Source organism: Camellia sinensis, chromosome 7 (assembly GCF_055761805.1).
Source record: "Camellia sinensis isolate YWXY chromosome 7, ASM5576180v1, whole genome shotgun sequence".
In the NCBI taxonomy this organism is placed as follows: domain Eukaryota; kingdom Viridiplantae; phylum Streptophyta; class Magnoliopsida; order Ericales; family Theaceae; genus Camellia; species Camellia sinensis.
The window spans coordinates 40,093,307-40,107,450 of record NC_138967.1 but is presented as its reverse complement, the minus strand read 5'-3'; the positions used below and the strand labels follow the sequence as shown (position 1 = coordinate 40,107,450).

General features: G+C 32.7%; 1 protein-coding gene across 1 annotated transcript; it reads left to right on the top strand.

The window, feature by feature from the left end:
• Window positions 1-8,387: 8,387 nt before the first annotated feature.
• LOC145795056 (uncharacterized) lies at window positions 8,388-13,623 on the top strand. The gene is made up of 5 exons (XM_082877795.1): window positions 8,388-9,041; window positions 10,757-11,301; window positions 11,423-11,605; window positions 11,701-11,902; window positions 12,463-13,623. Exons 1-5 carry the CDS (start codon window positions 8,525-8,527, stop codon window positions 13,158-13,160), a joined length of 2,145 nt encoding a protein of 714 aa, XP_082733921.1. The 5' UTR covers window positions 8,388-8,524; the 3' UTR covers window positions 13,161-13,623.
• Window positions 13,624-14,144: the final 521 nt, after the last annotated feature.

Here is a 14,144-nt window from a genome sequence, read left to right as displayed (position 1 = left end):
TGATGTTTTTGTGAATGGAATGTAAATAATCAGCTCTTAGAGAGTGAGAGACGGCACCACCGTCGGAAAAAATAGAAAATTTTAATATTTTTATTAATTTTGTTATAGGTTTTACTTTTTGCGACGACATTATACTGTCACAAAAAATAGAAATTTTATTATTTAAAATAAAAATTTTATTATTTTTTAATATTTTTTGCGACGGCATTACACTGTCGCAAAAAATAGAAAATTTCATATTTTTTTATACTTTTTGCGACGGCACCACACCGTCGCAAAAAATAGTGTTTTTTTTAAAAAAAGACTATTAGCGATGGTATTTTTTGCCGTCTCAAATAACATTTTTAGCGACGGTAAAATAGGGCCGTCGCAAAAAAGTCAAGAAATTTCAAATTATTAGCGACTGCACGGTGCCGTCGCAAAAAGGTAAAAAATGCCGTCGCAAAACATTAGCGACGGCACTTACCGTCGCAAAAACTCTTTTGCAACCCCTGCAGTTGTGACCCCCTCTTGCTGTCGCAAAAAGTCATTTTGCCATCGCAAAAAGTATTAGCGACGGCATTAGGAGTATTAGCGACGGTATTTTACCGTCACAAAAAGTCAATTTTTTTGTAGTGTGTAGTATTAATTATGACTCATTATAATTATTATTTTGGTTATAATTTAAAAGATATTTAATTATATTTCATTTGATGTTTGGTTATGACTTATTATTATTATTATTTTAAGTTATGATTAAAAAAAAATTTAGTCATAACTTTTATAATAATTAACTTGTATATTGTGTACACCTTTTCAAGAGCGTGTATTTTCTAATATGATCCAGTGATCTACTTCTTCATCATGAATATTTGCCTGTAGGTTGTAGCCTACATAAATGAAATGTAACAATAATTTGCTATAATGTCTTTTTTTTTTTTTTTTTTTCTCTTTTTCTTTTTTAGTATACTTGGATTTTGGGTCAGTTTACGGATATTTCAAATAATTTTAAAATCTTATAATTAAAAATTAGACAAACCTCCAATGACTCTTAAAATAACTTGAACTTAAAGATTTTAAATTTCATTCTACCATTCCTTTGGATTTCCACTGCCTCTGAAAATTGAAGATATAGCGACCCCGGTCTTTTCTCTTTAAATTATTGTATCCGGACTTAGGTTCCGTGGATCCTGTCATTACTTATTGGTTGTTGTTGTCCTTTAATCTCTTTGTATTTGAAGTATAGGTTGTGTTGGGCGGGTCTGTTACAGGTTGGTTGATTTTAGATGCCGATAGGTGATGCCCAGATTTTGGCCTTCGCGCTCGAGCGGAAGTTTTAACGCTCGAGCGGTCCCTTTGTTGTTGCTTCTCCGCTCGAGCGGGAATTTTGACGCTCGAGCGTGATTTTCCATCTCCCAGTATTTTGCTCTGCAGTTCTTCCGCTCGAGCGGTAGTTTTTACGCTCGAGCGTGATCCCTTGTTTTTGCTTCTCCGCTCGAGCGGGGAGTTTGACGCTCGAGCGGGTGCAGCGCCTGCAAAACTTTTGGAAGGGTGCAATCGACGCTCGAGCGGCTTTCTTCACGCTCGAGCATGATTCTGTGTCTTACGCTCGAGCGGGGCTTTCTACGCTCGAGCGTAGAGTCGAGTATATCAGTCCGTGATTTCACTTTTTGGATCACTTTTTGACCTACTTTTCCTTCATAACTTTCAAAAACCGCCCCTGGAGTGTTTTTATCTCTCTCTCTCCCTCTACACACCTTCTCTCTTACGATTGATCTACTTAGAGTGAGTTTCTACCTTAGATCCTTTATTAAAAAGTTAGAGTGAGTTGAGGGCTTCGTTTTAATCTGAGAAACTTGGGATTTGGAGCACGTTGGTCTTTGGTCTTCATCTCCATCTTCTCCATACGGGTTATTTTCTTCGAGGTAGGGATTTTCCTACTCCATTTTATATGCTTTGTTCTAAGTTTGGTATTTTGATAGGTTGGGGACACTTTGAAAATGTTGGGAAAAAAAACCTAGTTGAATTGCTAAATTGATTTTAGTAATTAATTTAAGGAAATTGGGGAATTTGGTTACAACTCATGAAATTGGGGAATTTATTGATTAAATGGTGTAGTTGGATAACATAAATCACTCGCCTATTGAATTGTTGGTATATTTATTTTTCGAGTCTAGAAATAACTGTTTGGGCTATCGGTGAAGGATAGTCGTGCTTGTTGTAGACATTGCATGCGGATTAGGGAAAATTGAAACTAATCAATTTGTATAAGTCATAAATTTAGACTATTGAATTAATACAGAAATTACATGTATTGATTGAGCATTGCATATGCATATTGTTTGGGAGGAGATAGGGGATGTACTCCACGGTTTAGGGGAAGATAGGGGATGGACCTCTAAACCGGATTTTTGTTTGGGAGGAGATAGGGGATGGACTCCATTAGCACCATTTTTATGTGTGCTTATTATATTGAAGTGTTTTTACAAGATTATTGATACAACACTAAAATGTGTATCAAATGGGAAGTATGAAGTGTTTTGATATGAGCATGAGTCTCATTTGTTTTGTTGATATTGGAAGTAATGTGAATATGATATAAAATTCACTGTTGTAAGTTTGGCCAGGTTCTGAGCCATGTTGATAATAATGGAAAGTGAAATGTGCCTTAGACATTAGTGTCACGAGACTGTTTAATGATAAAATTGATTATCTTAGTTAACCATCTATTGAATGCTATAGCTTTATTCAATGCTTATATTTGGTTTAGTATTTTTCTACTGGGCTGTGGCTCACCCTTTATGGGAACATCATTTTCAGGTTCAGGTGATAAGCTACCTCCACGGACTTAGCCTGGAAGGATTTGATGTTTGGGATTTTGAAGACTTGTCTTTAGTTATATGTTTTATTTTGTTATTTTGGAGATTTCATGTAAACATTCAAGCCTAGGGCTTAACTTGTAAATGAGGTAGTACTCATCCTTTTTGTGTCCAAGTGTTAGCTTGGAAAGATGTAAGCCCTTAGGGCATTTATTTTGTTGTTGCAGGATGTTACATGTGAGGTCTTTCAATAAGAATACTCTGTTGAATAACTCAAATGATTCATTTTCTTTTATAAATGCATGTTAATGTTATAGTTATTATGGGCTTATTTTGAGGGCGTTACAGAAGACTAAACTACCATTAGTTATATAATATAGGTAATTGACGCCCGAATAACATTTAAATTATTGACGGATCGAAAAATTTAAATAGTAGTCAAATTAATAGAAAAAATTATACATATTCAAAGTTTTGATTGAAAGATTAGGACAAACAAAAAATAATCATTATTGACCTCACTACAACATATATATATCCGAGTTTTTTTATTCAAAAAAAATTATATTATATAATATAAGCAAAAATATTTAAGACTCTTTGTGATTCAAAGTCTCAATACTTTTTTCTCAATTTTTTGAATTTAAAAAATATAAAAATACACGTCAATAAACTATTGGTTATTTGATCAATATGGTAATGTTTTTAAACATTTAATCATTAACTTTGAAACATTTTGTATGAAAATCAAATCAAATTTTTTATTTTTATTTATGTTTCAAAATATTAAAATCATTTCATTTATTGATCATAATATATTCTCTAAAATCATGATACTTTTTAAAAAAATAATTTTTTTAAATTTTATAATGTGAAATACACCTATTATAAAATGATAAAATTTAGTAACATCATATTATAATATTATGAGCTCTTTAATTATATTATTAGTTCTTTCTTATCTTAATTTAATTTAAATATTTTGTTAATCAATATAGTAAGTTTTTTAGTTTTCTGTAATTATAATAATTAATCCTTAATGACCAATAATCTGATTATAATTTCTATAATAAAAATCATACATGTTTTGAAATTATTACTTTATTTTTAATTGACAAATGAAACTATAATTATTATTTGTGAATGATAATTTTTTGAGTTAATTACCTAAAAGTTCTATTTACAAATGTTTTGGTAGTTCGGGTCCTATTTAAGATTTTTTTGAATCAATAAGTCCTATTTGGTAAAATTGAGAATATTATCAACTTTTTCCAATTTTTAAAATTAAGAACATTATCAATTTTGCATAGTAATGTTTCAGATAATTGTTTTAATAATTGATAAAAATAAAAGACCATAACGTTTTTACCCTTCTACAAAACTTTTTTTTTTTTTTTTTTTGCCCATCAATGTTCCACCATCATGCTTCTTTATAGACACAAAATCTTCAATACAAAAAATAATTCAATTTCTTCAAATATATATATATATATATATTTTTGCGCATAATATATATATATATATATATTTTAGTTTTTTCAATTTGAAAATCGATATTTTAAAGTTTTGAAAATCAAAATAAATGTCAAATCATCTTATTATTTTATAGATAATAATAAATGTTGAACAATTATTATTTGAAGAGTAATTCTAACTTTTAAAAATTTAATGGGATTTAAAGGTCCAAAATATCTATTATTATCTATATATTAATGCCACTAATTTTTTCAAATCTATTATTATCTATATATTAATGCAAAATAACCTTTTGTCTAAAATGTTTTAAGAGTATCAAAATATTAATTGCAGTTTATAAAAATTAATAAATATATGTTGCATAAAAAAGAAGTAATTATTTATGAGGATATCTTTAAGGTCTCTCATATTAAGATTTTATAACATAAATGATATGAAATATTTTCATAATAGTTGGGGTCCCTCAAACTTTCACAAAGAAATTTCAAAGCATTATAGAAAAATTTTGAAATAGACAAATTTCGATCTAGAGAAATTTTTAAACATACCTTAAACCCTAAAACTTAAACCCAAAATACTAAGTTTGCTCCCAATTAGGTTACTAATTTAGGTTACTTGTTTGATTTCCAATGATTAGTTGTCTTCTTATGTGTAATTTTTCCTTTGAAATGAATTTTCTCTAGCACTAATATATCCCCTTTAGATTAATTTTCTCTGAACACATTAGATTCATTTTCTCTCTGTGTCTTGCTTGATTTTCATTGGCTAGTTGTCTCTTGATTTTCTCTCAAATTTGAACTTTTTCTACCCACATTAAACTCCCATTAATTTATATTGCTTGTTTGATTTTCACTAATTTGTTGTATCCTTATACTAAATTTTCTCTAGCATCGGTACTTTCTCTAACCACAATAAAATCTAATTTCTTTTTATGATTTTTTAATTTTCTGTGTCTTAGTTATCTGCTTGCATGTGTAATTTTCATTATAAAATCATATATGCACTCTACCAACAGTGCATATACAACCCATAAAAAATAAATTAATAAATAATCTTATCAACTATGCAAATGTGAAGTCATATATAAACTCTACCAACCATCCACTATATTCATTTAAACAAAGTTATACACGTCATAAAACAACCCACCCACCTAAAAACAAGTTAATAAACAAGTTGATCAGTGGCGTTTGAAGAAATAAATAGTGCGCACATAGGAGAACGGAACACATGTGAAATTCGTCGTGATCCTAATAAACATGCGCATATACCGCTCATAAAGTATAAAGGAATAATGTTAGGGATTATAAAAAAATGTCATAAAAATAATTATGAAAGATTTTTTATCTTTAGATTATACATATAATAAAATATTATATACTAATTAAAGAATGAAAAATTTTCATAATTCATTTCATGATTTTTTTTTCATAATTTTTACCATTATTCAAAATAAATTAATAAATAATTTTGTCAATTATACACATGTAAACTCATATATATACTTTACCAGTCGTATTAAGTGGTGTTTTAGGAAGATGGTAAAACGTGACTTTTTGATTTTTAATCAAGTTTTTAGTTTTTTTAGACAAATGATTTGAGAAGTTGGTAAAAAGTGATTTTTGACTTTTTTAATTAATGTTTGTTTATGATGTCAAATCATAATAAAATGACCAAATTACTTCCATTTATTTAAAATATTTACAACTTCACTTATGTAATACATTTTGACCCATGAGGATAAAATTGTAATTTCACCGTTGGCTAAAAACCAACTTCCCAAATGAAAAAAAAAGACAAAAAAACTACTCCCTCCGTCCCAAAATAATGGTCCCTTTTGGGGAATCTAACTTTTTTTGGTAGTATAATTATTGTACTTTTAAAAAGTTGGTTTTCCAAAATTACCCTTTGATAGTACACTTTTTTGAGAATATCAATGTCATAATTGTACTTTTTATATTTTTTATGAATTTAAAAGAAGGGCAAAATGGAAAATTTATATTATTTTTGTACTTGATTTTTGAAGAGGGACTAATATTTTGGGACAATGAAAAATGGAATAAGGGACTAATATTATGGGACGGAGGGAGTAACTTTTAACTTTTACTACAAACTAAAAAAAATGACTAAAAACCAACTTCCCAAAATAGCTCTAATTCAAAAAAAAGCTATACGCACAGCCAGAGTCATAAAACCCACTGGTCTGGTACTGTCAGCCACAGCCTGAAAGCAAGTTGAGGTGACTTCTCCAAGCCCAAAAATAAATTAAAAATGTACGACGCTTGGCATTAAAAAATGAGTGATGATCGAGAGCACTAAAATAAGAGAAAAATTAAGAATTATAGAAATTTTTTTTATAAAAATGATCATAAAAAATTTATGTTTCTTGAATTATCTTGATTAATATGTGATATTTTATTCTAAGTGTAATTTAAGGATCACAAACTTTTCATGATTATTTTTATGAAAGGTTTTTCATGATACCTAACATTGCTACTAAAATAATACTCTAATAATATTATGAATGATGTGATAGTGAGTCCGTCTATTATCTATGTCTTTATTTTTTTTTTTATTTTATTATTTTTTTTATCGTTTCTAATGTATTAATGCTATTAGTAATTTTTTTAATAGTACAAATCATTGTTGTTGAAAAATTATGGCAAATCATTTAGGTGCAAGGGAAAGGCTAATCACCTTGGCATGTGGGTTTTTTCAGTGGTTCAGTTATATTAGTTAAAAACAAAAATAAAAAAAATAAAATAAAATAATTTAAAAGGTCAATGAAATAAAATATCATATTAAAATTATAAATATTTTATTTTTTCTTTTATAAAAATCAAAAAAATTAAAAAAATAAACTCAAATGAACATTTTATTTCCCGATTAAAATAATTAAAAAAACACCAAGCCACTATATTAATAGGTTGTGAGAAATAAAAATAAATTAAAAAGATAAGACGTCTCGTATTAAAAAAAATATATAATTTATACTAGTAGATTATCTAAGTGCAAGAGTAATGTTAATATATTAGTATGTCGTGGGAAATATATAATTTATAGTAAATCATCTAGGTGCAAGGGAAATGTTAATTTTTATTAACATACACTAATAGGATTTTCAATGCATCATGTTTTAAATGAAAAATGATATATTGATCTACTTTATAAATTTATTATATAAATTTAATGATATGTAAGTAATATTATTGATTAAGAAGATAGAAGAGAGAATATTACTTTAAAGATTGTTTGAGATATTCTAAATAAGTGTATTTTTTTTTTTATTTTTTATGAAACATAAGTTGGGTTCGAAGTGATTTTGACTTTTTATGAAATATAAGTTGAATTTGAAGTGATGTGATAAAAGAGATAATGTGACTTAATTAAGATGATGTGATTTAAATAAGATACAGAATTTTTAATTTTTTAAAAAAATATCAAACCTAGCCTAAATATCATATCTTTAAATTTAAAAATAAATTAAAATTTTAAATTTATATAGCAATGGCCTTTCCAAAAATAAGGTCAAGTTTGGAAAGACTAAATAAGTTCATACTTTTTATTTTTTTAAAGTCACATCAATTAATATCTTCTTTTTATTTTTCTACACATCTTTTTATAAAAAATCAAAAAAATATACTTATTTGAAACATTCCAAACAACCCCTAAATTAGTAGGATGTGGGGTTTGAAAACATAAATAGTGAGTAGATGGGGGAGCGGAGGACGGACGAGTCAAGAGTTTCTTCTTGCAGTTTCGTTCTTGCGCCCGTCCTTGTAGGTTTTCGGACCTACTTTTAGGTCCAATTTTGATAATCCGAACCGTTCATATTTTATAATTTATTCAGTATATTATACTTGTAAAAAATCAAGTTGATTGAATATTAGAAAGTATGTGTTCGGAAAACTGTTTATTAAATTATTTAAAAAATAGTTTTTAGTTCAATTTTTCGAATACATACTTTCTGATATCCGATCAACTTGATTTTTTACAAGTATGATATACTGAATAAATTATAAAATATAAACGATTCGAAAAATTAAAATTGAGTCTAAAAGTAGATCCGAAAGTCTGCAAAGACGGACGCAAGGACGGAAGCAGCAAGGCGAGGCTCCTAATTCGAGGACGGACTGCCCACCTCCTCTGACATCTCCAGGCCCTTAATAAATACCCCGATTTGCTGGAGCTTTTGCTGACTTTACTCTTAGAGCGAAAGAAAAGAAGGAAGATAGAAATCGTAGAAGAAGATGGCAGAGAAGAGAGGTAGCATTGCCTTCTCCGCAACCTACCGACCACCGGTGCCGCTGGACATATTCTCGTGCCCGCTTCAAACAACATCGAAGCAAGATGAGCTTCCCATGACTGACGGAGTGAACTACAATTACAACGGCCAAGAAATTTCATCGGCGGCTCTCAAGACAATTCTCAAGCGCGAAAAATTGGCTTCCGAAGGCAAAGAGGCCGATGTAAATTCAGGTCGTCTTAGGGGCATGGTTTTCGTCTCCGAACGACAAGGCCTCGAATTGCTTCACATAGCTCTCCGCTTCAATGATAACCCACCCAAAGTCAAAGTCTTCTGTTTGGCTGATGTTTTCGGCAAAGCCAATTTCAGTGGTGTTCGCATGGAAGACAGTGGTTGCATTGCCGGTGATAATCTCGTCTATGTTACCACAAAGGACCCCGCCCCTGATCGTCGTCAGCCCTGGACTGCCGTCTATAAAACCAATCTTAAGACCGCAAAAACCGACCGCCTCACCCCATCAGGTTAGGTTCTTTTCGTCATTCATTCTTTTACTACTACCAAGGTTCTAAATCGCGGTATCGGGTAACGTAACGGTATCGATCGCGGAGTATCGGTATCGGTAGTATCGATCGGTACGTATCGGGAATCGGGTGTCGCGGTGGTGAAATTTTAAAAATCATTTCAAAGGTTTTTTAACTTTTTCTTTCCTGTACCAGTCCGAACCGGTGAGTATCGGCCCGTCGCGGCTTGTGTAACGGCTTGTGTAACGCTTACAGGCCGATACGTACCGGGACTCGGCCGATACTCCTGCGATTTTTAATCTCAGTGGTATATCGGCCTGTATCCGTCGCGGTACCCCATTTTTCCGATACGTATCGGCCGATACGTAGCGTATCGGCCGATATTTAGAACTATGACTACTACCCACCCATAATTCCTTCCTTAGTTGCACCTAGTGTTTTTTTATTTTGGTTGAAGTTATTAATATTTAGTTCTAGCTGTTGTTGTAAGTCTTTTTGTGAGTGATTCATTTTTTGTGACAAGTGTGGTGATTTGAGTTGAGGTTGCTCTGTTCCAAAGAAAGATCCATTTATAATAGCTGAATCGATTTCTTCTCAAGCTTTTAGATGGATGCACGCAAAGGTGTTTCTTTAAAGGTCCCAGTAAGCTTGGTGTCTCTTATTCTGGAGCCCATATGTTTCTTAGCAGATTTTTCTTGGTGGAGTTTTTGGATATCGGTGTTGTAAACTGACTAGCGCCTTGATAGCGCCAAGTAGGTTTCTTTTCTTTTTGGGTTCGCGGTTTTAGATTTTTTTGTTGAAGTTATTAGTGTTTAGTTATAGCTGTTTCATAGTTTCTGCAGTTGGCTCCTTGCCAACTGCTTCGGAGCTCCTTTTTGCTTGATTCTATTGAGCATTGTGTGAGTGAGGTAGCCTTGATGCTTCTTTAGGTAGCGTTTGGTAGAGTTTTGTAAATGTGATTTGAGAGTATGAGTTGTATTTTGAGTTTGTGTGTTGTGGAGTTATGATTTGAGTGTAGAAAATTTGTTTGGTAAAGAGTTTTGAAAATAGTTTTGGAAAAGAGGTTTGATTTGAGTGGGGAACTATTGATGTGACATTTGATATGTGATACAAAAATTTACAACTCATAACTAAACATACAATTCAAAATTATTTTAAAGCACATAAAAAATTAAAAAAATTTTAGAAAATATTTTTTTCGATTATATAAATCAATTGCAAAAAAAAAAAAAAAAAAAAAATACTGTTCCGGACAGCCGGCCGGACATCTCCTTAGCAAAAATTTTGAAAAAAAAAACAGAGCAAAAGAGCGGCTGAGACAGATTTGGTACAGAGCTCTCAGCAGAGCTTTTGAAACGTGATTACAAAATCCTAAACAAACATCATACTGAAACACAGGTGTAGAATCACGTTTCAAAAGCACAACCAAACACAGCCTTAGTTTTCCAGCTGTGTCATTGGATTTTATAGTTTGTATGTTTCCTGTTTCATCAATATGACTTTTGACCTATTAAAAAAAGAAAAATGCTTGGGAGCACTAATTAGTGCTCCCACTAATTAGGTGGCAGTGGGTCCCGCCATTAATGATGTGATGTTTTAGTCTTGGAGTTGTATTTTTTTTTATTTTTTTTTACTTTTTTAATGCATTAGTGCTATTAGTGGTGATGTTTTTAGTGGGATGAATCATTGTTGTTAAAAAAAAAAAAAAAAAACAGGGAAAGCTGATTTAAGCCCCTCGGTTGCACCGTCTGGGACGAAGATAGCAGTGGCGTCGTTCCAGGAAAAGCCTGGTGGTTGGGATGGCGAGATCGAAGATCTACAGACTGATATTTTTGTGATGAATGTAGAGAAGCCCTTCAACCGCAAGAAGGTTGTAACGAATGGTGGGTGGCCGACGTGGGGAAGTGACAATGTCATATTTTTCCACCGCAAGGAAGGGGAATTTTGGGGTGTGTTCCGTGCCGACCTCAGCAACGGTATGGAATCTCGTGTGACCCCGGACGGAATTAAGGCGATGACTCCAGCAGCCATCAACGCCACCACAGTGGCAGTGGCAACTATTCGTCAGAAATCAGAGTTCCTGGAAGTCGTCCGTGTAGAAGCACAGTATCGGCACATTGAGATTTTTGATTCAACTGGACAGCAACAGAACATACGAATCACTCAAAATACCATGCCAAAGGCTGACCATTTCAACCCTTTTGTGATAGATGGTGGGAAGCGCATTGGTTACCATCGATGCACGAGCGACCGTCTCAAGGTACACACCGATTAACCACTTTTCAAACTAATTCCACCTTTGAATACCTTTTCTAGCCAGCCATGTTTAATTAACTTAAGAGCTAACCTAATACATACGTACAATTGTTACTTTGTGACAGAGTGGAGAAGATATCCAAAGAAATACCCACAAGCTCGATTCTCCGCATCCGGAGGTAGGACTGTTTAGGGTGCCGGGAATCTTTCCAACATTTTCCAAAGACGGCTCCAAGCTTGCATTTGTGGACAATGAGTTCAAGGCCGTGTGGGTAGCCGATAGCAAAGGGATGCGTATTGTTTACCAGGTACATAAGTACAAGAATAATATTACTATAATTGTGTTAATGCGCAATTGTGTTTATCTTTGATCGATAGTTGATGATCAGTTTTGTTTATGTAGACAAAAGGCCCAGACAACGTCTTCTCGCCAGTTTGGAGCCAAAATCCAGAAAAGGATATATTGTATGTTAACATGGGACCTTCTTTCCAGTCTAAAGAAACACTAAACATCTGCGCTATACCTAACGTGTCCAGTGGTGCACAGCGTCGTGTACAACTCACAAATGGTTCCAATAATGCCTTCCCATCCACCAATCCAGACGGTAACTTCCTACTTGTTCTTTCGAATTCCTTTCCAAATACCCAATTATAATAGAATAGTATATATTGGCATGGCTCCTCGCCGAGATAATATTTTAGTTCAAGAATTAATTGGTGGGCTCAATTTATCCATTGAAAGTAATTTAACTATTTTGATAACTTAATGATGTGTGCCATTTCAAGGTCAATTCATAAGAAAGAAATCCTACATTTTTTCACCAATCCTTGGGCAACCCATTAGGAAGTCAGTAGCTAATTATAATATTATGAGCAATGCTAGGTATCATGAAAATTTTTTCATGAAAATTATCATGAAAGATTTATGACCCTTAGATTATACTTAAAATAAAGCATCACACACTAATCAAGATAATCTAAGGATCATAAATCTTTCATGATCATTTTCATGAAATTTTTTTCATGATCTCTAACTTTTCTCTAATATTATAGCCTTTTCCAATGTCAATATATATGCTTTTGAATAACAAAAAAGACCCTTTATTATAATATTATAGTTTCCAGTTTTAATTTGTGCTGATGGATGGGCTGAAAATTGTAACAGGGACGAAATTAGTTTTTCGATCTACAAGAGATGGAGGGGATAAAAAACACAAGAATCTGTACATAATGGAGAACGCACAATCAGGGGAATATGGAGGAAGTGAAATAACAAGGTTAACAAATGGGCCTTGGACTGACACACATTGCCAATGGTCCCCAAGAGGAGATTGGATAGTATTCTCGTCAACCCGCGACAAGCCTGAAGGTACACCAGAAAAGGACAATGGTCTTGACCCAGGATACTTTGCGGTGTTTCTAGTGAAGGCGAATGATCCGTCAGTGGTAGTAAGAGTGATGACAAGTGGAAGTGACGTTGCAGGGCATGTGAACCATCCATTCTTCAGCCCGGATGGAAAGAGCATTGTTGTGACTGCAGATCTTGCTGCAGTGTCTGCTGATCCCGTATCTTTGCCTCTCTTCCTGCACTCTGTGAGGCCTTACGGAGATATCTTCACTTTCGACATTGACCCGGATAACATAAATAAGAACAAGAATGTGAAGAAGTTCAATCGCATCACACATAGTAGATATGAGAATTCCACTGCTACTTGGACCATGTTCTCAACTCAAGACCCGAATGCAGCATGGAACATGCTTTTAAACAAAGCCTTCACTCCATCTTGCCCTTATGCACATAGCGATGGAGGTGAAAGTTGGCACATGACTGGGCACCTTTGCATTCCAAAAAGATGTTGTTGATTGCCTTTATGTTCCCATCTCTTCTTTGGCGCTTTTAGTGGTCTTTGTGGATGCTATGGTATTTTGCTATTGAACTATTCCTGGTGTTCCTCGTTTGGTGCTGCTGTTTGGAGGACGGGCATATTGACGATTCTGTCTGGTTTCCTAGAGGTTGGTTTGAAAGTGCACTTCCAGAGTTCCAACAGATGATTACTCAGTGTTAACTTTCCTTCCTCATTGTCGTTCGCTGTTTTTCACTCAGTGTTTTGTTCAGTGTTTTTTTGATTGTTGCAGACTGCTTTCTGTTTTTTTTTTTTTTTTTTTTTGGTTTCCTCTTTAGCTGCTATGCTTAGCTAGTAGGCTTGTTTTGGGGAAGTTGTCTTCCTGCTTTCTACTTTCTATTATTGCTGTATCTCATGGATTCTCCCATGTTTTCACAAATAATATTTTCTTTGCTGATTAAAAAAAAAAAAAAAAGGATTAAGTTGGGTTGTTTGTGGGTTTCAAGCTATTAGGTGCAAGCTAAAATCTTCTCCAGTTGTGGTCGCTTTATTTTTATGTTTTTGTTGTTTAAAAATGAAAAATAGTCAATACGAGAGTTTGCACTCTCTGAATCTCTCAATGCATTTTTTTTCATTGTACCTTCTGTTTCATATTTTTAATGAAATGTTCATTTTTGGATAAATAAAAAAAAAAATGTTCCTATTGCTTGTCTTATTTGCTGATAAATAATAATAGTAAAAAAAAGATTAAGTTGTTTTGTTTGTGGGTTTCAAGCTATTAAGGCTGTGTTTGGCAAGTGGGTTTGCAGGCTTTTTTTGCTATTTTAGCCACAAAAAATAAAATAGGCTATTTTAGCCATAACAAACAAAACATCACATCTAACCCATAATCATTACATTATTCTGTCACAAAAAAATTCAAAAAAGCCAAAAAGCCAAAAAGCCATTCCCAAACCAAGCTTTTAAGCCCAGACTAAAATAGCCAAAAAAGTCAAAAAGTCAA